The following is a 26,465-nucleotide window of genomic DNA, read 5'->3' on the forward strand; positions in this document are numbered from 1 at the left end:
CAAAGCCCATACCTATCCCTAAACCCTAAAACTGCCCCTGTACCCCATAACCCAAAACTATATCTGAACCCTTACAAAACACCCAAACACCCCAAAACATATACCTCAGTACCCCAAAAGATATACCCTATACCCATACTTACCTTATCCAAACGTTAGAAAACACATGCTTTTACCATTCATGCATTTACAACGAATTTCGTTGTAAATGTATGCGTGGTAAAAGCATATAAAATGTAATGCCATGCGTTATAATGGCATTGCGGAGTCATGGTACTTTTGTAATGAAAGTATGAGGAGTGATGGCATGCGGAAAGAAAGTTGGGGAATAATGGGTGTTTACCCTCCCACGGTAAGTATATTTGTGGCACGGCGGCCCACATCTCCAGCAACATACTCATATTTTTTCACCACTCATTTGAAAAATGCACAGGTCTCTCATTGATGGCCAGCACCGACATACACTTTTAGACACACCTCCCGCCAATAGTTCTAGAATTGCGAACTTTAGAGCTGGGGAGCTACGTTCAAATCTCGCCATCAGCTCAACATCCTGTGATTCCAGGCAAATCGCTTTGTCTCCCCGTGCCTACCACAAGTGTATGTGTTCTTCTGTAATGTAAATTGTGCTCATGCCATGTTGTTGAGTTCGCGCTATATAATATTCCAAGGAAAATAAAGTAGGGAAACTCAAGTTCACACACTACTGAACGCGCACTTTTAAACCCTTCCATGCTGCCGTCGGCCATTGGCCGACGGCAGCACTACCTCCCCAGTGCTGCCGTCGGCCAATGGCCGACGCAGCCCGCCCGTTTTGCGGAAGTGCCGCACTGCCGCGAAATCGCGGCAGCATGGAAGGGGTTAAGTGCATCAGCAGTGCACTGTGAATCAGAGCATTTCACAGACCTGTCACAGAAAAGAAATGCTATCAAAACGAAATACTACAAAACAATATACTAATGGCTGGCAGCAATTCATACTTGGACAACGTCGGGATGGGCTGCTAGTAGGGTATAAAGTGGACTTTTTTCTATTTTTCTTTGTAAAAATAATATGGGCTGTTTCTTTACCTTCTGGTACATTTCTGAACAGTTTGTTAAGCTAAATAGTATTGTTGCATTGTGTGCGCATGCAAGAAAGAACAAGTGTCTGGCAGACATGCAAAAAGTCATCCTACGTCTCAGTATTAACTTCCCCACTTCTAAGCCATTAATCCAATCCTAGAAAGAGTTACCTTTTTGCTTTAAAATTACAGTTAGTAAAACAAGTAAGTGCTTTGCGAGCCTGTATAAGTAGCAATGGTTTTAAAGGGACTTGTTTTCATGCAAGGTATTGCTTTTCCCAGTTCACGGAAGGGAGAAAAAACATCTCCAGATAATGATAGGGTTGACAGGATGGTGCGATAGCAGAATATTTAAACGTGTGGATCTAGTGAGGGCTGTGGGCAGCAAGTGCTTGATACGTTATTTGCATAAGAAAATACTATATATTCTTTTTGTTATCCGCCATTAGTTATTAGTAAAGAAAGGGGAAGAGAAGCACTTACCGACAGCATTCATAGGTATATGTATTATGAGCTACCATTGAAAGGAAGTGGAAATGCTCTTTAGATGTTGCTGGTATTGATGGCTACTGTGCGGTTGCAGACTTCACTGGGCTATATGGCTGAGATACCCGCCACCCCCTCTCAACACAATCCCCAAGGATGGGAAACTGGAAACGGTTCTGAACTTTTGGAAGACGGGAGGGAGTGACCCTCCCGGCCGTATTTATTAAAATATGAAACAAAATTAAAACATTAAAATAAGTTTCATATTATGTACAATTTCATTACCACATTGCGATGTTTGGCTAACCTTAACATATTCTCTAATACAAAGGTTCTCCTAGCCGAACTAACATCCTACAAAACATTTAACTTGAAATTTTGAAATTGTACATCCTAACGTTTAAGGGCCAACGGCAAGGTCGTAACCGGTGTCAAGATCCCTAACCAGAAATATCCCCCTCACTTGTGAGGGGCGACCGCACAGAGGCGTACCTCGAGTGCAACTACCAATTTCCCTTGACTTGACGGGGGCCCCAATAAACTCGACGCCACTTAGAGGTCGTCCGAGGACTCGTGTGAGGAATCTAGAAGGTAGCGTAGACCCCCCCCCAAACCCCACACAACTTACCGCATCTGCCGTCGCAGGTGTCCTGGCCCCGGGAAATTCTCCAGGAGGGGCTGTAGCCCCTCCTACCCAGGAAGGGGCCTTGACCGCCTTTCCTTTCCTTTCGGCGGCCCATCCTTAGAAGGGACCGCCTTCCCCGTTGAGGGGCCAATGGCCACCTCCCTCGAGCGCTCCCAACCGTAATGGGTGACGCCCACTCATAGGGATCTTCCAATTAGTGCTCACCGATCATGACCTTACCGCCCGACCAAAATAAATACGACAGTTTCTAAACTAAATGACTAATTTACCTAAAAGACAGTTAAAAACAACAACTTTATTAAACAGCATGCTACTGATCAACACTAGAGCAGGATTACTTTATTTGCAAAACATACCAAAAATTGACAATTTCTTTATTGCATAAAAATTATCACGATAATAATCCGAACCTGCAAACAAAAAGGGGTTACCACATCAAACTTTATTCAAAACCACTTGCTGTCCTCAGGGGCTGGTGGGTGGGTCAAAATTGGCTCTTCGTTCCGTCTCGAGCTCACGTGCAGCGAGGTGGTGCAGCTTCAGAGCACTGGAACAAGAGGATGCTTCCTTGGCTTGTTGCTCCTTTTATCCGTCTTCAGGGCGGGCGTAAACCCGCCCCGGCCTGCCCCGAGGGCGTGGCCCGGCCGCGTCAGTGTCTAGGCCAGCCCACTCCAGGGCGGGAAAAAGGCGCGCCCCGGCTACGCCGCTTCGGGCATACCAGCCGAGACTCGCCTCCCGCCCAAGATGGCTTCCCGGGGGGATCGTGGTACTCCGCCATACGTTCGGGGGGACCGAATGGTCGCCCCTTTCCATATGGCTGAGATACCCGCCACCCCCTCTCAACACAATCCCCAAGGATGGGAAACTGGAAACGGTTCTGAACTTTTGGAAGACGGGAGGGAGTGACCCTCCCGGCCGTATTTATTAAAATATGAAACAAAATTAAAACATTAAAATAACAGTTTCATATTATGTACAATTTCATTACCACATTGCGATGTTTGGCTAACCTTAACATATTCTCTAATACAAAGGTTCTCCTAGCCGAACTAACATCCTACAAAACATTTAACTTGAAATTTTGAAATTGTACATCCTAACGTTTAAGGGCCAACGGCAAGGTCGTAACCGGTGTCAAGCTCCCTAACCAGAAATATCCCCCTCACTTGTGAGGGGCGACCGCACAGAGGCGTACCTCGAGTGCAACTACCAATTTCCCTTGACTTGACGGGGGCCCCAATAAACTCGACGCCACTTAGAGGTCGTCCGAGGACTCGTGTGAGGAATCTAGAAGGTAGCGTAGACCCCCCCCAAACCCCACACAACTTACCGCATCTGCCGTCGCAGATGTCCTGGCCCCGGGAAATTCTCCAGGAGGGGCTGTAGCCCCTCCTACCCAGGAAGGGGCCTTGACCGCCTTTCCTTTCCTTTCGGCGGCCCATCCTTAGAAGGGACCGCCTTCCCCGTTGAGGGGCCAATGGCCACCTCCCTCGAGCGCTCCCAACCGTAATGGGTGACGCCCACTCATAGGGATCTTCCAATTAGTGCTCACCGATCATGACCTTACCGCCACAGGCCGGATAGTTGACCGGCTATCCGGACCCCCCACAACACTCCTACCTAAAGGTCATGTCTTAAGGTCTTTAGCCAAGCTATAAAGTCTCCTATGAGTAACTCGTTCCCCACCCGGGACAAATGAACACCATCCCCCAAATACATGCTGTCACCAGTAATACAACCATACGAAATAGAATGCAGTGTATTGGAACGGAACAATCTACTCACTTTGTTATTAATTTTTCTTACTGAATGATTCAGAGCAGAAACAGACATCGCCCCCCGCCATACTTTCCGTGGGATCATATGGGACCATGCAATCGTGCACCCTGGAACTCTCCTCGCTAACCAACTTACAGTGGAAAGCATCGCCTCAAGAAGAAGTCGTCTACCAGTGGTGACCAAATCATTGCCCCCAAGATGTACTATGACTATACACGGCGGTGACCTCGTCCGCCCTAGCAAACCCTCAAAAAATGATTGAAACTGGTCAATACAGAGCCCGCCCTTTCCGTAGAAGGACACACTGTACCCGTATTCCCCAGCCACGTGAATCATGTCACCTGCTTTGAATACGTCCGCGGCACGCCTCACGTATGAGTGGCCCACGACCCACACCTCCTTTTTCACAGCCGGTGATGTCTGACCGCTGGCCCCCCGGTGTCGGGTCGACTGCACAGTCCGCCCCGCCTCGTAGGCTTGCGCAACTGAAAACCAAACAAAAACAAGAAGCGTGAGTACATCATTACAGCTTCACAACATGTGCAACCGCACATACCTTTTATAACAGTTCGAGGACCAACGCCCCACACGTTTTACTTCTTCTACACTCAGACCCCTGGCTGTAGCCTCAGTAGCAGCCCCTATCCGAAAGGAATGGGTCCCAAACTCGCCGGGGTTCAAGCCCGCAGCGGTAGTCGACATCGCAAGCACCCGCTGAAACTGAAACCTCGTCAGTGGGGTGGCGTCAGCGTGTCTCAATAAGGTCCCCCCCCATGATGCCACCCTTTGTGTTAAATATTCCTCTAAACAACTCACCGGGCACATGGAGGACCCAGGAATCCTTCGTATGATTATGCAATCACCCATCGCACCCTGATCGGTCTTGGACCTGACAAACGAGACAGTCATTGTCTCCCCTCTGATCTGAACGTGCTCTTGGCACAGTCCCCCCATTACGTCCTGCTTGTTCCTCGCCACTAGTTCGCTTACCCGCATAGCCCCATGGAATGCCAGCGTAAAAGCGGCTCGGAATAACACTGTCTCATACTGGGATGAACACGTCGCAGGGAGTCTGGATAATAACAGGGCTAACCTATCCAAACCTATCGGGCGCCTTTCATCTACTCTGCGACCCTCAAGGCGTTGCCACCCACGTAGCGCTTTTTGCACAACGAAAGACGCTGTCGGGTCCCGGATCCCATGAGCCCTAGCAACAAAGGAAATGGCAGCCCGATGCCTCTGGGCCGTAGCCACCGATTTGCCTGCCCGATGTAAAGACATCAAGAATTTCACTACCCACTCCTCCTGGCCCCAAAGCTCCCCTCTAGCAGCCCCCAAAAAGGCCCAATAGGAACGGAACGCCCCTTCATATGCCTTCCTCGTCCTGGGTGCTAAACTCTCTCCCACGAGGTTACGAAGTTCGGGGCACCGAGATCCCAGAGAGCTTCGGGAAAGGGTGCCGCCACCGGGTCCGCTGTGGGCAGAAAACCCCAGAAGGCCTGCATACGAAAACGAGAAAGGGCATCAGCCGCCTGGTTCATCACCCCCGGGACATGTCTTGCCTTAAATAGTACATTCAATTGCATACACAGTAATACGATTTCCTTGAGCAATCTCAAAATCCATTTGCATCGTGCTGCCTGGCTATTGATACACTCAACCACGGTCATGTTGTCAGACCAGAATACCACAGAGTGATCTCTGAACCCCTCGGGCCACGTTCTCAGGGCCACCAGAATGGGAAAAAGTTCCAGGAAAGCAATGTTACTTGTCAGTCCACTATCGTGCCACCATGACGGCCATTTTTGTGCCGACCAGTGAGTGCCGAATATGGCACCAAAACCAATGCTCCCTGCCGAATCTGTCCACAGCCCCAGCTCCTCAGAGGACACGGCCGGTTTGTTCCAGACAATTCGACCATTGAAATCCGCCAGAAATGCCAACCAAATGCGCATGTCCTGGCGAACCTCTGCCGAGAGCCTTGTGCGATGATGACCCTCCTTCAGGCCGACCATGGCTTGAGCGATCGAGCGGGAAAAGGGGCGGGCCATCGGTATAACTCTTAGGGCAAAATTCAACTGTCCCACCAATTGTTGTAATTGATGTAGCTTAACCTTAGACTCACTTATACACATTTGCAGGGATGCCCTGAATTTTAACACTTTGTCACCTGGTAAACGAAAACAACCTTCTTCGGAGTCGAGCTCGATCCCCAGAAACTCGAGGCAAGTCGAGGGACCCACAGTCTTACCTGGTGCCAATGGCACGCCAAACTGATTCATCAAGACACAAAATGCAGTCAAAGCCTGTCCACATTCCGGATCCCCGGCTGCCCCCAGAAACAAAAGGTCATCGAGATAATGCATAACATGTTGAAACCCCGTCTTCTTTGTGAAGACCCATTGCAGGAAACAACTGAACTTTTCGAAATAGGCACAAGATATAGAGCACCCCATCGGCATACACCTATCCATGTAATAGTGACCCTGAAACATGAAACCAAGGAGACGCTGATCGTCTGGATGTACCGGGAGCAACCGGAATGCTGACTCGATATCGGATTTTGCCATCAGCGCACCGGGCCCCAGGCGATTCAATATGGCTACGGCCCCATCGAAGGATGCGTACCGCACCGAACACACTTCCGGGTCTATCGCGTCGTTTACGGAAAGACCACGTGGGGCTGATAAATTATGTATCAGCCGAAACTCACCCGGGTCCTTCTTGGGGACCACCCCTAAAGGGGAACAAACAAAGTTAGCAACTGGTGGCACGTTAAACGGACCGGCGACTCGACCTCGAGCCACCTCTTTCCCGATCTTTTCCTGTACCACGGACGTATGCTGTAAGACCGATATCTGGTTTTTACATTTCGCTATACCCTGAAACTCCCCCACTGGGATGCGGAAACCATATGAAAACCCGTTCCGCAACACCCCAGCGGAAGCGTGATCCGGGTATTCGCTGAGCCAGGGAATCATTGCCATGGTATCAATCGGGGTAGGTAAAGGCGCCCCTCGGACTATGTTAGACCTGTTTGGCGCCTCCTCTACCCCCGTTATCACCCATTTTGCTCTGCACATGGACTCAGGATGGGATGAATGCCCACACCCACCACATTCGTGCCTAAATTTGCATGACCCCTGGGGCCTAGTACATTTACCCCTGTTAAAGTTCCAACAAACCCCCCTTTTACCTGAGTTGCCGATTGGCCTCGAGTGGTTGTCATTACTCGTACCTGATCGAAAGGGCGTCCCCGCATATTGGCGGGAGGATTCACCAACGTTACTCCCTACCAATGGCAACTTCAACATACCAGTATCTTCCATTTTGGACCAGGACACAGAATCATAACAATCCCAAGTTAAGTTTTTATCATGTTCTTTCGCTTTTCTGAAAATATTATCGTAACAGAACCAATGGTTGCCCTCGTGTGATACAGAATACCCCATGATCCGTGACTGATAAATCGGCAATTCGGACAGCAATTCGGGCCTACGTTCACCCAAGATGGATGTAAAAACCCCCCATGCTTTGCCCCAATTGCCAATGTTTTCATTTACCTTAAAGGCGGCCATCTTTGCGCGCCAAACACTCGGATGCATGAGCTCCTTCTGGCTCTTAACATGTTCCATCTCATAATGATCGGTAAGCAACGAGAAGATGTTTATATACTCCCCTGCCCATATCTTCTCTTTGATAGCCAGAGGGACATGTTGACCCAACTTTTCCCTTCGAGAGGGTGCCGACTCATCCCTCGCAATCGGCAATGGCCGCTTACCTGAACCGGAAGCTGTATCTGCGACTGGACCTGTCCCAGGTGGTTTCTCTACTGCCGCAGCCGGCGATGGTGCCTTCGTCGCTTCCCTTGTTTCACGCAGTTGCTTCATCAACACCTGCGCGTCATCAGCCGTGGCGCCCTTGCTACCTTTACCCAACCACCCTGCTAATTGTGCTGCCAGCTCGGGCGGCATATCCTCCCCGGACACGGGGGTGACCACCACGGGAATCGGATTCCCTTCCTCCGGCACGGGAGTGGGTGCTTCGAGTGGGGTATTGGGAACCGGGATGTCTCCCCCAGCTGCTCCCCTTCTGGGCCTCTTGCCTTTTCCTCCTGGAGCTGCTCCTGCCAAAGGACGTTTCGGCCCCCCTTCCTCGTCTTTATCCGCCATTCGCTTCTTTAGGTCGGTCACCTCCTTCATGAGAACACGCAGCATCTGGTCGGTAGTCATTCGCTTACCCGCCTTCTTAGGCATTCTCCGACAAAGTATCTGCAAAACAAACAAGAAAGATTACAACGCTCAAAATTGGCTCTTCGTTCCGTCTCGAGCTCACGTGCAGCGAGGTGGTGCAGCTTCAGAGCACTGGAACAAGAGGATGCTTCCTTGGCTTGTTGCTCCTTTTATCCGTCTTCAGGGCGGGCGTAAACCCGCCCCGGCCTGCCCCGAGGGCGTGGCCCGGCCGCGTCAGTGTCTAGGCCAGCCCACTCCAGGGCGGGAAAAAGGCGCGCCCCGGCTACGCCGCTTCGGGCATACCAGCCGAGACTCGCCTCCCGCCCAAGATGGCTTCCCGGGGGGATCGTGGTACTCCGCCATACGTTCGGGGGGACCGAATGGTCGCCCCTTTCCAATAGTGGGTGGGGGATTGCTATGTTGTAACTGTTAGTTTAATTACATGAATCACACATTCTCTCCCGTGTTTGTCCTTGGGGTACTTGCTGACTGGTGCTACACATAGGCTCAAGTTTGCCTTTGACAGGAGGGATGGTTTAGTGGGGTACATAGTGTAAATTAATGTTGGCGTGAGGTAACAAAAATCCGACCGTTTGTACATTTAATATTATTGTGTGCATCATGCAGAGGATGAAAGTAGCAGGAACAGCTTTGATGCCGTAGAGACTAGCGAAAAGAACTGTTTCGCGGTGGTCAGTTGAAGAGATTGTTTAAAATGTTTTAAACTACTACAGTGGTACAAAAGGGAGTGGTGATGGACGGAGCATCTGAATCAATCAAACAATCAGATCCAGACAAAAGATCTGGGCTTAATCCATCACCGTTCTTTAGCCCACTCTGCCACCCCAGTTCAGACATGGCTATATGCAAATCAGTCTGACCCTGTGCCTCATTGGAACAGTCCAGCCCGAACTGCCGAGCCATGTCTTCCCTGGACCGGAAACAAGCTTCCGTTAACCAGTTTCTGGCATTCCAGCCGTCTTCAGCCCGGCTTGCTTGAATCCAGTGGCAAAGTGAGCAAGGAACTCACGTCTGAGCATACCTTGCCACACTTATGGCAGCCAAAAGTGGTACATAAGGGGGTGGTGATGGACGGAGCATCTGAATCAATCAAACACTCACACCCAGTCAAAAGATCTGGGTTTAATCCATCACCGTTCTTTAGCCCACTCTGCCCCCCAGTTCAGACATGGCTATATGCAAATCAGTCTCACCATGTGCCTCATGAGAACAGTCCAGCCCGAACTGCCAAGCCATGTCTTCCCTGGACCGGAAACAAGCTTCTGAGGACCGGTTTCTGGCATTCCAGCCATCTTCTGCCCGGCTTGCTTGAATCCAGTGGCAAAGTGAGCAAGGGACTCACGTCTGAGCATACCATGCCACACTTATGGCGGCCAAAAGCGGTACAAAAGGGGATTAAACCCAGATCTTTTGACTGGGTGTGAGTGTTTGATTGATTCAGATGCTCCATCCATCACCACCCCCTTTTGTACCGCTTAAACTACTACAGTACACCAATGGAGGTGTGGGGTCCTACCGCTGACCAACCTGGACCTCAATATTCAAGAAACAGAACAAAGTGGCTGATCAGGAAAGTTAAAGACAAAGTATGTACTACACAGCCAAAGAGTGCCGCGCAGCCAAGGGTTAGAATATTACCCAACAACTTCAGTATTTTTAAGAAAACTTTTTGTATTATTTCATGAGAAACATGGCATCAAAATAGACACTCCATCACAACAGTTAGTACAAAAACGTGAAAGAATATATACAAATATATACAAAGGTATATCACAATAAAGGTAACATACACTTGCAAGAATGATGAAAGAACATATAATCAAATTATTATAATGACACCAACTGTTATCAGCAATATGAATTCAAAAGCACATGGTTGCAAATTGAACACTTTTTTTCAAATCATTCAAGAAATAAAGCCAGTCCTTTGATAACAAAAACCTGTGAACATGGCGGTACTAAGATGGAATAGCCTGCCTGTCACTCAACACCTGTGAACAGTAATTTGTACGAAGTTACAGATAGGGCCCACGATAGTGGTATGAGTTTGTCCCTAGCTGCACCCTTGGTTCTTGACACAGGCTGGGGGTCAACGCGTTTCGAACCTTGTTTATTTTAGGTTCTCCTCAGGACGAGGACTGGGTAGTGATGTGCCTTCTCAGCCAACACATTGGCTGCGTGGAGAGAAGGGGAAAAACCACTGGCAGATTCGAACCACCTCGGACTCTAACTTTAGAAGGCTCGAACTGACAGCGAGAGATTGATTCCCTCCTTGACGCTTGAAAATAGATTGGGGCTCGTTTCCTCCATACAGCGCACAACGTGTGCAGCCTTCTTCATCTTAATAACAACAAGAAAAGAAAATGTGAGTCCTTGCTGATTAACACAGCTCGCCTTGGGCGCCTTTGATTTCGGCATCTTTGACATCACTTTCAGAATAATTCCAGTGGTTTTTCCCCTTCTCTCCACGCAGCCAATGTGTTGGCTGAGAAGGCACATCACTACCCAGTCCTCGTCCTGAGGAGAACCTAGAATAAACAAGGTTCGAAACGCGTTGACCCCCAGCCTGTGTCAAGAACCAAGGGTGCAGCTAGGGACAAACTCATACCACTATCGTGGGCCCTATCTGTAACTTCGTACAAATTACTGTTCACAGGTGTTGAGTGACAGGCAGGCTATTCCATCTTAGTACCGCCCTGTTCACAGGTTTTTGTTATCAAAGGACTGGCTTTATTTCTTGAATGATTTGAAAAAAAGTGTTCAATTTGCAACCATGTGCTTTTGAATTCATATTGCTGATAACAGTTGGTGTCATTATAATAATTTGATTATATGTTCTTTCATCATTCTTGCAAGTGTATGTTACCTTTATTGTGATATACCTTTGTATATATTTGTATATATTCTTTCACGTTTTTGTACTAACTGTTGTGATGGAGTGTCTATTTTGATGCCATGTTTCTCATGAAATAATACAAAAAGTTTTCTTAAAAATACTGAAGTTGTTGGGTAATATTCTAACCCTTGGCTGCGCGGCACTCTTTGGCTGTGTAGTACATACTTTGTCCTTAACTTTCCTGATCAGCCACTTTGTTCTGTTTCTTAAACTACTACAGTGGCATCGGGACAGGGGAGCACTGGGTGGCAGTCACAGGTTTACAGTGACATCTGAGGGATGCTTTTAAAGGCGGCCGGAAATGCATAACTGCGAGTTTCGTAGGGGTGGGTGTAGAATTAATGGATGCGTTAGTAGCAGGCACGAAGGCAGTGGTCTGTATTCGGAGGTGGTCAACTGAGCGGGCTTCGCTTCAAGGTGGTCCTCCTCAAGTTGGTGGTTGTGTTTGGTGGCCTGCCTGGAGGCAGTGTTATGTGACTTTGCTGGAGGGCGCAGCAGCAGTATTCACTGATGTATGTTAATCACCCAATGAAAGGAACCAGAACCCTTTTTTTATGGCTGGGGTGAGCCCCTGCAGTATTGCAGGTCGCTGGCCTGAGAGCTCTTGACTGATGCGGAGATAGGGGGGCCCCCTCCATGTACTTTGCAGGGGGCCCCCTTCAAGATTCGTTACGCCACTGATGTTACATGGGTCCATCCAAACCCACTGTTCTCAGAATCTAGGAAAGCAATAGAAATAGCTTTCATGTTCTTTCGTGCCATGTTTTGACAACCAGGGAAGAGAGGCTGTACTCAACATAAAATGCAACTTCACACAATACTGCGATTTTAAACCACAATTAAGCACGTCCCACAGCTTCTTTTTTTTAAGTTGATAAGCTCTTAACGCAGTTTCTGTGCTTGTCATTTCAATGCCTTTGCCCCCAAGAACACAACGGGAATCGGACAATCAGATTGGACAAAGTGTTTTAGGGATACAGGATTATGAATTTATATTGTCAGTAAGAATCCTGACTGAAAATAGAAGGGGACAAATGCAGCAGACCAGGACCCACAGCCACAACCATTAAAGTCATTAAATATATTCTGAAGGAGATATTCATGGTAGGCGCAGTTCGTGCTCATTCTCTAAGTATTATTGTCAGCCAGAAATATTGCCATCATTGCTTTGTTGCTGCACTTTATTAGGGGCCAATCTCTATCAGGTCTGAAAGCGGTGCTGTGCACTTCTCCACCTTCCATTTGTTATGGGATTTGGCTGCCACATATTGTTTCCTAGGTAACCGCACTCCATCTTAAATTGCATGGAAGATGAGCAGATGAGGTGTTTTGTAAAAAGAAACCGATAAAGTGGCCACTATGCACTTCATAACACATTTTTTCGTTTTTTGTACAGGTCTGCACAATATTGATTTTCTTCTTTGCTATGCTTCTTTACAGAGAGTGAATCTGTCCTTCGATTTTCCATTTTATGGCCATTTCCTCCGTGAAATTACAGTGGCAACTGGGGGTAAGTGGCTTTCTAGCAGTTTACATTGTGTAGAGTGACAAGGTCAGATAATACAGAAATTGGAGCTTTAGATGCCAGAAGGTGATGAAGCTTGCTTTAGAAAAACTTGTTTCCACATCAATATGATAGCAGTCACCGGCGAAGAAAACGCCGAGTATAAGGCGCCTACAGTGGAGGCATGGATAATTGTTGTTTGGTGACTGTTATCTATGACTGGAATATAATAATTGTTTATTAAAGAAAAGCTGTGCATTTAAAACAGTTATTGTTTATTGCAATCACATTGCATGTTCACACAAATGCTTTTCTTGATTATATTGTAATAATTTTCTGTATTGATCTTGATCCTTGGACACGTGGTGATGGGCTGTCTAAGAAATAATATTATTATGACCTTGCACCCTACTTATTCTCACTGTAGCTTCTGCAGCATCATATTCAGCAAACTAGTTTGTGGTATACTTTCTTACTGCGACGAAACCGGTTTCAAACAGTAGTGTGTTCACGTCATGTCAGTGCCGGCTATTTTGTTGGTGATTCCTGATGCGACAATATTTGTTGGGCACCATGCAAATTTGGATTTTGTTCTGAGTTATATGGTTTCTTGTATAAATCAGTGGTCATATATTCATTGCAGTGCTGAGGATTCTCATTTTCCGGCTTAATATTGGCTACTGGCAATTACAGTTTTTAGTATTGGACACCTTCCTGCACATAAACAATTATGCATGGCGTTTTGCTGTTTTTATGTGCACAGTGCAATGCCTTAATTTTGGCACTGCCCCATATTTACCCACCCATGTAAATATGGGTCAGCGTCAAAATCAATGGGTATTGCGGCAGAACGCCCACTGCAACACCCATTGCCCACTTCTTTAATGCTAAGTATAGCGTGAAAGGGTGTCTTATTTACAAGACAGTTTTAAGCCATTTTAAGTGGCATATTTAAAAACCCAATCGCCACATAACATCATTTTTTTAGGTTGTGGTGGCCACACAGGCTTAGCCTTATATACAAGGTAGCGTTCAGCCACTTAAATTGTCAGAGTTCTAAAGCCAACAAAAGCAGGTCAGAAAAAGTAGGAGGAAGGAGGCTTAAAGTTTGGGGATAACCCTGCAAAAGGGGCCTGGTCCAACACAACACCTGTCCAGCCAAAAGCCAGGGTAGACTAAACAATACCTCATCTGGTCGAGCCTCCCCCCTGTGGCATAAAGTAAGGCATCTTAGTTAATTTCTTCACTGTATTATGCTTTTCTCTATGATTAATATATGCATGTTAATTGGAAATAAACTCTCACCAAATTATTTCTGATGCCACCTTACGAGTAGTATCTTCATGACTGGCCACCTTTTATTGTGGGGAGACTCGACTCCGCAGTCATAAAGATACTAAACATAAAATTCTGTTGTGAATTGAAAAACATTGTAAACTTACAGAAAAGTGCAAGTTCATCTTTTTATTTTTAAACCGATACAACATAATGCACTCTTGATAAATATTGATAAATAAAATGATTGTATGCAAAATTAATTTTGAGTCAAAATTGTGGCAAGGGCTAGTCTAAATAGCTGTAGCTGCCAACTAGAGCGAAACAAAGGACAGCGAGATGGAAGACAACCAATAGTTTACTACATGAATTTATGGAACAGCACAGATAAGTGAAACTAAATGACATAGCTAGTGATGTACTGTGAAACGTCTGCTTAACTGTTAGGGGTCTCTAGTTGGCAGAGGTATGCACCCCGTCCTAGTAGGGACCATCACTCTAGGCAGGGGAAGTCAGATACACATTAAAAGATAACCTGTGCTCACCCTCTTATAGCTTGGCACAGAGAAGTCGGACTTATCTACTGAGGAAATGTGTAAAGTATTTGTGCAACACACACTCACATACACATAGTAACACAATGAAAACACCACAAAAAGACTTCACACTGGTTTAGAAAAATAGACAAAAATGTCATAAATAAATCCAGATGAAAATGACAAAAATCCAATACATTGAAGTTGAGTTATGAACTTTGAAAGAATAAAAAGAGTTCTAGCACTTAGAAGCAATACGTGCCAATGGGGGTTACACGGTCAGACTGGACAAGGTCTGTTGAGCGAATCGTTGGTTCCGGTTCCAAAGGCGATGCACTGAGTTAATCCATGCGGGAGGTGCTATGTGTTGATCTTCTCCAGACAGTACCAGCAATGCATTGATACCAAAGCAGCGGCTCCAGATGCAATGCCGCAGTTTTGAGTGTGATGCACAGATTCTACTCCTGCAACAGGGTTGATTCGCTGGTTCTGCTACATGCAGACTAGAGCTGAGTCAATATCTCTCGTGCAAGTATCTGGATCCACTTTCAATGAACCAGGTACAGGAGCAGGGGTTGAGACTTTGATAGCCCTGAGTCTCAAGCAACAGGTGGCAAGTCAACAAGCCCTTGGAGGTCACTTTGGTGCAAGGAAGAGTCCAGTTCTCCTCATTAGAGTAGAGAGCAACATACAGCTGGACAGCACAAAAGAAAAGAAGGCCCTCCAGGTCAGCAGTCCAACAGAATGTCAGTCCTTGATGCAGTACAGCAGTGCTTCTGATTGTGACTAGTTGTAGGTCCATATGTGTGTGTGGTTTGGTGTGGTCAGAGACCCAGTACTTCTACCCAGTTTTGCCTTTGAACTGGGGGTGACTTCAAAGAAAGGCCTTTCAAGTGCACATAAGTATTGTTCTCCCAGCCCAAGCTCCAGGTTATCATTAGAGGGTAATAAGCCCTTTGTGTGGGGATAGGGCAGTGCCAATTCAGATATAAGTGATCGTCCATGTTCTCCATTTCTGCCCAGGAAGAGCCATCAGAATGCAGATGAGTACTCAGACATACCTAACCTTCCTGTGTTTGTGACTGTCTAGAGGCAAAGAACCATGTGTAACTGTTAACCACCCCAGATGTGTAATGGACAAAGGCTGCAAGCACACAGAGCTATTGGGCAGAGAAATGTCCACTGTCTAAAAAGGAAATTTCAAACCAGTAATGTCAAATCCAGCTTTACTAGTAAAGAGGATCTATCATTACTATTACAAAGATGTAAAACATGATACAGCTACTCCTTTCTAATCAGGAATTACAGCTTAAAAGAATAGTAAGGAAATCCCAATGTTAACCTATGAGAGGTTTGAGCCTCACAGTAGTAAACAACAAATGTAAGTATTTTCACTATCAGGGTATGCAAAATGTAAACATACATGTCCTACCTGTAACTTACACAGGACCATGCCCTATGGGCTATCCAGGGTCTTTCTTAGGGGAGATTTATGTGTAATATACAGTACGTTTAAGGTTTGGCAGGGGGTATTAGATGCCAAATCAAAGTGGCAGTAAAACTGCACACACAGGCTCTGGGGTGGCCGGTCAGAGACATGTTAACAGGCTTCTTATTTGGGTGGCACAATCAGTGCTACAGGCCCACTAATAGCATTTACTTTGCAGGCCCTTGGCAAAAGTAGTACACTGTAAAAGGCATTTACAGACTAATTAAATAGTTAATTGGATAGAGCTAATGTTACCATAATTAAAGGAACGCCTACATGCACACTAGCCCTGGATAGCAGTGGTAAAGTGCTCAGACTCCTAAAGCCAACAAGAATAAGGTCAGTAAAAAGGAGGAGGAAGGCAAAAAGTTTGGGGTGATCTTTCAGAGAGGGCTATTTACCAACAGTAACCATTTCGATAAGCAACAGAAACAGGTGCGTATTCTGCCAATACCTCTATTGGTGGAGTATTGCGCCTGCATCAGGCCCGGAGCTAATAAAATATTTTATGACTTCCCTTTCAACCCAATCAACTTCATCTACTACTCAATTCATTACTCCCTTCTCCTTGTCTGTGCTTTGCTGCAAAAGCTTCCTAAACGTTTTTAAATTGTTTGAACCTATTGCTTCTAGCAGGTTCCCCAAGTAGCTCTCCCTATATGCTCTCTTTCAATCTCTAATCAGTTTTTTAATACATTTTCCTGGTATTCTGAAGGCCATCATATATCTCATAGTCAAACTTTATCTTGAGGCTTTTAACTCCTTTTCTAATTTGGGGCTTTAACTTCTTACAATCAGCATCACACCAATCATTCGCTTTTCTTGTGGTAACTCGGACCCTATTCCTAGGCTTCCTGATAGGGTTTAATTCTAAATATAGGCAGTGAGCCACCTGCCTAATTGTATCTTAATACCACTTTATGAAGTTTACCAGGGCTTGAGTTAGTGCTTGGTCCTGCTGGAAATTGGCTAATTTTACTAAACCTTTCTCCGAAATCTTAGTGGTAAAATGCTTTGGGTAGTTTATCACTAGAGATAAAACTTTTTCACTTGACCAACATGCTCCTATTCTTAGTGATAGAGGATAATGATTGCTACCCTCCACTTGGAATATACATATATCCATACTAATATAATAAAGAGAGAGCCCAAACCTTTGGGGGGGGGTAATCTCAGGAACCACAGCACCAATCACCACACCCAATACAGCGTTGGAAAGGGCAGTTGCAGCAGAAGGACATAGGCTATGCAGACGCCCACCATATACATTTAAAAGGTAAAACAACCGTGCCAGCAAAGTAGTCCCTTGTGGGCGTGTCTGCGTTGTGCTGTGGTGGGGGCGTGACAAACGCAGGGGGCGTGTGGTACGTTCCGCCCTTCATGCCATGTCTCACATCATGTGCTAATCCCACCCTGCTCCCTTTAAATACCACTGCACCCCATAATCATAACCCACCCTTACTCCTTAAAAAACCCCAACACCCTTAAACACTAACCCATCTTAACCCTATCAATATACCCTCTACCCCAAAACCTATCCCTAAACCCTAAAAATACCGTTGTACCCCAAAACCCAAACCTAGCACTGAACCCTATAAATACCCCTGTACCTCAAAACCCAAACCTACCCCTGAACCCTAAAAATACCCCTATACCCCAAAACCCCAACCTACCCCTGAACCCTAAAAATACCACTGTACCCCAACACCCAAACCTACCCCTGAACCCTAAAATACCCCTGTACCCCAAAAATCCAAACCCAGCCCTCAATCTTTAAACTACCCCTGTATCCCAAAACCTAAACCTACCCCTGAACCCTAAAAATACCCCTGTACCCCCACTCTCAAACCTAGCCCTGAACCCTAAAAATAACCCTGTACCCCAAAACCCAAACCTACCCCTGAACCCTAAAATACCCCTCTACCTCAAAACCCAAACCTACCCCTGAACCCTAAAAATACCCCTGTACCCCAAAGCCCAAACCTAGCCCTGAACCCTAAAAATAAGACTGTACCCCAAAACCCATACCTATCCCTAAACCCTAAAACTACCCCTGAACCCCATACCCCAAAACTATATCTTAACCCTCAAAATACCCAAACACCCCAAAACATATACCTTAGTACCCCTATACCCATACTTACCTTATCCAAACGTTAAAAAAAACATGCTTTTACCATTCATGGATTTACAACGAATTTCGTTGTAAATGTATGCGTGGTAAAAGCATATAAAATGTAATGCCATGCGTTATAATGGCTTTGCGGAGTCATGGTACTTTCGTAATGAAAGTATGCGGAGTGATGGAATGCGGAAAGAAAGTGGCGGAATAATGGGTGTTTACCCTCCCCCGTTAAGTACATTGGTGGCACGGCGGCCCACATCTCCAGCAACATACTCATATTTTTTCACCACCCATTTGAAAAATGCACAGGTCTCTTTCATTGATGGCCAGCACCGACATACACTGTTAGACACACCTCCCGCCACAAGTTCTAGAATTGCGAACTTTAGAGCTGGGGAGCTACGTTCGAATCTCGGCATCAGCTCAACATCCTGTGATTCCAGGCAAATCGCTTTGTCTCCCCGTGCCTACCACAAATGAATGTGTTCTTCTGTAATGTAAATTGTGCTCATGCCAGAAATGCTATCAAAAAGAAATCCTACAAAACAATGTACTACTGGCCGGCAGCAATTCATCCCCGGACAACGTCGGGACGGGTTGCTAGTATATATATATACACACGCTGGATTGGGACACATGCGGCTTGGGCGTCAGGGGCCAGGGAGGGAAAGTTGTTTCAGTTGCAACGCTGGACACTCACCTTAACTGCATGGCATCAGGCTCCTGTTAATTTGACAGCCGACACTCACAATGAGATGCCGTGGGATCGATGCCAAACATTCACCAAGCGGGCCAGGACTGTTGCCTGCTGGGAACTGTAGTCTACCGACGTGGGCTGCAGTGTTGATTGGACTACCAACTCGGCCCACCCGGATTGTCACCAATCAAAGAATGAACTCAGTAACATTAAAGCGGAAAGGTGAATAGACTGTGTTTGCATACTGCCATTTGACAAAGGCACACCTCCGCCAAAACACTTCATTCAAATGCTGCAATAAACGTGTCCCTTGGATTGCTTCTATATGAAGAGATTTTGTTTTTTTATATCCATACTAATATAATAAAGAGAGAGCCCAAACCTTTGAGGCGGGTAATCTCAAGAACCACAGCACCAATCACCACACCCAATGCAGCGTTGGAAAGGGCAGTTGCAGCAGAAGGACATAGGCTATGCAGACGCCCACCATATACATTTAAAAGGTAAAACAACCGTGCCAGCAAAGTAGTCCCTTGTGGGCGTGTCTGCGTTGTGCTGTGGTGGGGGCGTGACAAACGCAGGGGGCGTGTGGTACGTTCCGCCCTTCATGCCATGTCTCACATCATGTGCTAATCCCACCCTGCTCCCTTTAAATACCACTGCACCCCATAATCATAACCCACCCTTACTCCTTAAAAACCCCCAACACCCTTAAACACTAACCCATCTTAACCCTATAAATATACCCTATACCCCAAAACCCAAACCTATCCCTAAACCCTAAAAATACCATTGTACCCCAAAACCCAAACCTAGCCCTGAGCCCTATAAATACCCCTGTACCTCAAAACCCAAACCTACCCCTGAACCCTAAAATTACCCCTATACCCCAAAACCCAAACCTAGCCCTGAACCCTAAAAATACCACTGTACCCCAACACCCAAACCAACCCCTGAACCCTAAAATACCCATGTACCCCAAAAATCCAAACCTAGCCCTCAACCTTTAACCTACCCCTGTACCCCAAAACCTAAACCTACACCTGAACCCTAAAAATACCCCTGTACCCCCAAACTTAAACCTAGCCCTGAACCCTAAAAATAACCCTGTAACCCAAAACCCAAACCTACCCCTGAACCCTAAAATACCCCTGTACCCCAAAACCCAAACCTAGCCCTGAACCCTAAAAATACCCCTGTACCCCAAGACCCAAACCTAGCCCTGAACCCTTAAAATACCCCTCTACCTCAAAACCCAAACCTACCCCTGAACCCTAAAAATACCCCTGTATCCCAAAACCCAAACCTAGCCCTCAGCCCTAAAAATAAGACGGTACCCCAAAACCCATACCTATCCCTAAACCCTAAAACTACCCCTGTACCCCATACCCCAAAACTATATCTTAACCCTTAAAATACCCAAACACCCCAAAATATATACCTTAGTACCCCTATACCCATACTTACCTTATCCAAACGTTAAAAAAACATGCTTTTACCATTCATGGATTTACAACAAATTTCGTTGTAAATGTATGCGTGGTAAAAGCATATAAAATGTAATGCCATGCGTTATAATGGCATTGCGGAGTCATGGTACTTTCGTAATGAAAGTATGCGGAGTGATGGAATGCGGAAAGAAAGTGGCGGAATAATGGGTGTTTACCCTCCCCCATTAAGTACATTGGTGGCACGGCGGCCCACATCTCCAGCAACATACTCATATTTTTCTCACCACCCATTTGAAAAATGCACAGGTCTCTTTCATTGATGGCCAGCACCGACATACACTTTTAGACACACCTCCCGCCACAAGTTCTAGAATTGCGAACTTTAGAGCTGGGGAGCTACGTTCGAATCTCGGCATCAGCTCAACATCCTGTGATTCCAGGCAAATCGCTTTGTCTCCCCGTGCCTACCACAAATGAATGTGTTCTTCTGTAATGTAAATTGTGCTCATGCCAGAAATGCTATCAAAACGAAATCCTACAAAACAATATACTACTGGCCGGCAGCAATTCATCCCCGGACAACGTCGGGACGGGCTGCTAGTATATATGTATATATGTATATATATATATATATATATATATATATATATATATATATATATATATATATATATTCAATATGGCAGAGTTGCAACCCATTCTCAAATGTCTTGTGAGCTAGCTGGTCAGGATTCCTTCACCCATTGATGCAAAATAGGCCCCTGGAGTCCAAACATTTCCCAGTGCAATGTCCGGTGCAGCCATGCAGCCAATGTAATAGCTTTGAAGCTAGCAGTGTTTATATTGTATGAGGTCAATATCTCTTTGAATAATGGATTAGACTTCCTTGGGCTTGAAGTCTCTCAACAGAATAATATATCTTTACAATAGGTTGTGCACCGAGAGTCCACAACCTCCGTAAATCTCCTAATTTCAAGCTCACACTCTCCCACTTCCACATACATATATACCAATTAGTTACTGATATACATTCAAATCTCTTGTCTGGGTTATGGCACGCTATTATACAGTGGCATTTTACTTTACTTTTTTGCCATTTTGGTGGATATCGGAACTAGCAACCACCTAGATGGGTGCCCCTGCTGACTCTTCTTCGCTGTGCCGGATACCTGTACAAACCCATTGGTAGTTGATGTGTCGTCCAACAGCCAGGTCTCATGTTGATTCAATACCTCCTTAAACGTTTCTGAACCTGACATTCTCGCAAAACAACTAATATTCCAGGATAGAACACCCCACCCCAGCTGTGCGACCACTCAGTATCCTACACCATCTCACTCTGTCACCCATCATCACTATAAGCTGAGAGTACTATATATATATATTCCTACTGCTACTGGTCACTTGGGTTCCTACTGTACTGAAATATGGGACTGTTATTTTGTAGATCCTCCTTCTTCCTATACCCGTGTTCAATCTGCATTTCCTACCTTGACTCTAACCCTGCATTGTATCTCAAATAGAACTTGTTCGAATTGCCAACTTCATGCATTTCAGTGTTTTAGTTCCCCAGCAATAATTTGTAATTGAGCCTTCTGTGCATTTAATATGTCATTATTGAGTACAGTCACCTCCAGTAACCTATATAGGGCTTTTTGTATTATGTCCAACATTGGTGCCGAAGGGGACGCTGACATCTCCAGATTTTAGATTGAGTTTTGTGCTGATCCTCCCTTTATTTCCTCTAGAGCTGATATGGAATGATCGCATGTCTTTTCAGGCCCCTACCTGCTTCCTTTTACAGTTTCATTGTCCTGCCTTAGGTCCGAACCATCCCCTCTTCTTGCATCACCCTATTGTCTAATAGGGAGAAGAGCCAACCTGCTGAGGACAGCCTAGGTTCTAAGGAGGTCTCATTTCAGCTTAACATATCTGGGATACATATAGAGGGTAGACTTAAGTATGAAAGCCGATAGCTGTCTTTCTCTGATCTGCATGGTGTCCCTTCCCACGCGTCTTGGGCTTTGGGATGAGCTTCGGGATGAGATTGCTTACTCTTAAAATGTTTCCCCACAAAATCCTTAATTGATTTGGTGTCTGACAACCCACCCTGACTCACCCTGTGTGGGAGTTTTAAGGTAATCTTCCTTCTTAGTATGCCTTTGGGAAGAATGTATTGCTCTTTCCATTTGCACTGCCAGATTCTCTTCTGGGGATGAACTTCCTGCCATGTTGGTTACTCAAGTATCAAAAGTCTTTATTTCGATTGAATTTTTACAATCATAAAAAGTACATGATAAGAAATTACATCAAACTTCTAAAAAAGATTCACATACACATTTTTTACAAATAGGTTAAAAACGTTTCGATTTAAGAAAAGACAGTTGATATCAATTAGGTAAGAATTAAAAGGATATCTCAAGTGAGCGACAGTACTGATTGTAAGCGAATTTTCAAACATGCTTTTAGAAAACAAGCTATACATTTGGCAACAAATTGAGTTTCTAATGATTGCAGTGAGTGTTTTCTTAGTTCTTGTTACCTCTTGCCGGGGCATTTCTACTTGATATTATACTTAGAGTTCCATCAGGGATTACTGTAGGCCTCACATTGATGCTAATAATGGATTCACTTGCTCACTATCCACTAGGGACCACCCTTACGGCATTAATCCCAGGCCCTTGCTTGGCTGGGGCACTTTGAACCCTTAACGATATTAGCAAAGTTCTCATCTCCTTTAATCACTTACACTTGCGCTTCTGACACTCTGATGCTGATGCTTGGACGCAGAGTGCTAAGCCCCCGCTGCTGCCTCCACCCTGTAGCTCCTTGGATACTCCTTGGTGCTTTGGGTCCGTAGTAGAGACAGGGGCCTTACTTGCACACTCCTTCTAAGTCCCACATGCCAGGTTGCTTTCCACTGTGCCAGCAGTGTTCCCCCTGGGCCCGGTGTATGCAATTCCGTGCTCCTCATGGCTCCCAGTAGCCACACACCATGCTTGTGGCAACACGCCAGACCCCTACGTGTCACTGCGGCCTGGGGAAAGTACAAAAGTGTGCCCCCTCCCTCGAGCACCTAACAAACACCTCTAGCAGTACGAGAGACTTGGACAATATTAAGTGACTTCACTTAAAAAAGTCAATGCCAATAAGTCTTCCACTACAAAACTGCACTTTAGCCACTTATGTGACTTGGAACCCTGTTTGAATCGCTGTCAGGCGGGCACTTCAGCATCCGCGTCTGGTATCAGAATGCAGAGTTCAACTTCCTCTCCTTCCTCCTCTTTTCAGGATTGGTTTTTGATTTTAATAAAATATGTGTAGTATACTTACATATAGGGCCTTTCATCCACCTGCCTTCATTCCATTGGTCTGTTGTTTCATTCACATTTTGATTCCTCCCACTACAGCATACAGCATGGGACAGGAGGCAAGCCTACTTAAGCCACTGGTTAACTTCATTTTGAGTGACTGCATGTGCTCTCTCACAAGGAGCACATGCTCACACAAGCCAGTTCCCTTCAGTGCCAGGGTGTTTGCTTTTAATTACTACATTTAAATGTAATTTTAATTTTAATTAGTTGCTTTCTAATTACTTTAAGGTCATCTTTGTGTTTGGAGCCTGGCATAATAGCAAGACACTTCTGATGCACAATCCTTCTCTTTTTCCTTCATTCATCTTTTTTGTTTTTTTGTTTTTTTTCTTTCATTCTTTCTTTATTGATTGATTTTGCTTTCTTTCCTTTTTTCTTTCTTTCTGTGTCCTTCTTTCTTGAATTTGTTTCTTGCCTGTTCTTCTTTCTATCGTTCCTTCTTTCCTTGCTTTTTCTTCCTCAAAGGCAAGAGAATGTCCACTAAGGCCAGTTTGACTGACTTTTCAAGTAGTTCCCTTCAGCGCCAGGGAGTACAATAGAAAGTTAAAGTATGTTTTTTCTTAAGACCCCCCCAAAATCTTTTCTCTGTGGCATCTTCTCAAACAATAACGTTTTGCAAAAACCATGACAAAACAAGAATTACCTGAAGCCTGGCAACTAACACCAGATCAATTGGCTTTACCAATACATCTTTTTTTTGCAGCCTGGCCCTATGAAGCACATTGTTCAATTAGGAAGTGGCAATCACTTTTTTCACCTACCTTTGTTCTAATAATCTAAGGTGTGAAGTGTGAACAAAGCCTTCACCCACTCATCTCCAACACTTGCACAATAGATCCACCCAAGTACATCGCTTCCCATGAACACATTCTTTTACGCTCGAGGGTGGAGGAGTAACTCATCTGGCGGAACCTATTCACTTGCCTCCAGGGATAGTGAGGATTGAAAGGTAACCTTTGGCAGAAAACCAAGGTATTCCCACCTTCCCAGTGCAAGACTACAGTTTATCTCTCTTCAAACCAAAGAGAAATGCAAAGAGAGATTGATCTTTCCATGACATCAGACAAATACATTATTTTGCATTCCTAGGCCCACGGGTGGTGTGTCTCTTTACGTTGCTAAAGAAAGCCTTACAATGCAATTATCAGTAATTTTAAAGTCATAATGGAAGGGAAAAAACAAGCCTGTTCAATAAAATAATGTAGCAATGTACTTGGCCTTACATGTTTCTCTAAATATTTGTTAAATGCTGTAGCTAGATTTATTATTCCTTAAGGTCAGAATAGAGGTTAATTATGCTTTTAGAAGAAGTATTTCAATCCTTGTTTGCTTTACAGATTCAATTAGTGTGCACTGTTATTTTCTTTGATGTTTCTCTGAGGAAGGTTACATGCCACTACTTTACAGAGATTACAGAGCTTGTTTTGACATGATTATTTTTTGCAGGCTCTCCCATTCATCTGAAATGCAGCATTAGCTGCGGATTATTCCTTCAATGACTCTCTTTGAACTCCTTCTCACCTCAGTTCACCTCAAAGTGCTTCCCTTATATTGTTCTGTTCTGATAATTGATATAAAAGAGCGGGGTAAAATTACCATACCATTAAAATTCTATTTCATAATGAAACAAGTTTATTTATAGTTCTTCTGCTTTATGATAGTTTATGGTTAAGTGAGAGTAATGGGTACAGGTCATTCTGATGTTCAAATCTAGAGAATAGTGGTCATTCACCCTGGCATGTAATGGCAAGGGCTAATGGAAGCAGAACGCACTTAAGTAGCCAGGACTCAGTCTCTTTAGCTCAACTGATATGTTTTGCAAATTCAGCAAAATATATAATGTTCAAAATGTCATTTGGAATTATGTTAAATAATATGTCATATTCTATTCCCATATCTATATATAAAGTTCGAAGTGCCCATGGATAATGCTAGCAGAAATAATACGTTTATGTTGCTACATAAAGCTGTGGAATGTTTCTTGGCATCCTGGCATATATCAAATTGCAGTTGTGCAGGCAAAATATTCCTACAAAGAGAACAAACGTTGGCATACTTGGAAGCTGCCACTAGGAAAGGTACTCCCCCTTCTTAAGAATCCATACCTGGTGGATTGATTGGATTGATTTTTGGAAGAGAAGACCCCATAAACAGCACTAAAAATTTTTTTAGTTATAGAGGTTATGAGGGGTTTTCATCGAGTCGGGTCAAGCAAATTGAACCAAGGATGTTATGGTATGGACCAGAAGTAATATTTCCATTTTGTGTCTCTTAAGCCACATCTTATTGAGCTAAATCCACTCCGTGAAATCTTCCAGGTAGTTTGCTATTGAATATAGCTCCCTCAATCGATACCCTCCTTGAATTAGGCAATTGTGATTTCCGTTGAGAGGTTATGGTAAATGATATGGGATGCAAAGCTAACTGTTAATGGGTCCCATGTAAATGTTAGAGGTTTGGCAAAGAGGCTGATGCCTGACGGACCACACAGTTCATTATGATGGTGCCAGAAAACAAGGGGTTGTATTGTTCCTTATGTGTTCAATAGGTTAGGAGAGATCTAAAATCTTTGATGCTGTTTCCTTCTACTGCATCCACTGTTGCCTGATGGTACAGAAGGACCTTATGTGTATGGCATAAGTACAAATGTACCACTTTACTTTGAGTTCTGTCCCGCTCCCGCCATTTCAATACTATATTCTGGTGATTTTCTTATTCAGTATTTATTATCTCAGTTATCTTTGTCTTTCTGCTGGCCCTTGTATGAGTGGTATTGTAGAAAGTTACAACACTTGCCTGTACAATGAATTCTATACTTCCTGAGAGGAACTGGTGTCCAACTTGTTTGTGTAATATTAAATGTCCAATTAGGTCTTTCTCTTCAAAATCCC

At 45.0% G+C, this 26,465-nt stretch overlaps 1 protein-coding gene across 1 annotated transcript in view; it reads left to right on the forward strand.

Annotated features, from left to right (window-relative positions):
- The window catches only part of PLXDC2 (plexin domain containing 2), a 1,375,592-nt gene that overhangs the window by 633,228 nt on the left and 715,899 nt on the right, over window positions 1–26,465 (forward strand). The window contains exon 4 of the mRNA XM_086941957.1: window positions 12,564–12,633. Coding sequence (XP_086798083.1) covers window positions 12,564–12,633 — 70 coding nt within the window. The remainder of the gene's footprint in view (window positions 1–12,563; window positions 12,634–26,465) is intronic.

The sequence above is a fragment of the Lissotriton vulgaris genome, chromosome 10 (genome assembly GCF_964263255.1).
Source record: "Lissotriton vulgaris chromosome 10, aLisVul1.2, whole genome shotgun sequence".
Lineage (NCBI taxonomy): Eukaryota > Metazoa > Chordata > Amphibia > Caudata > Salamandridae > Lissotriton > Lissotriton vulgaris.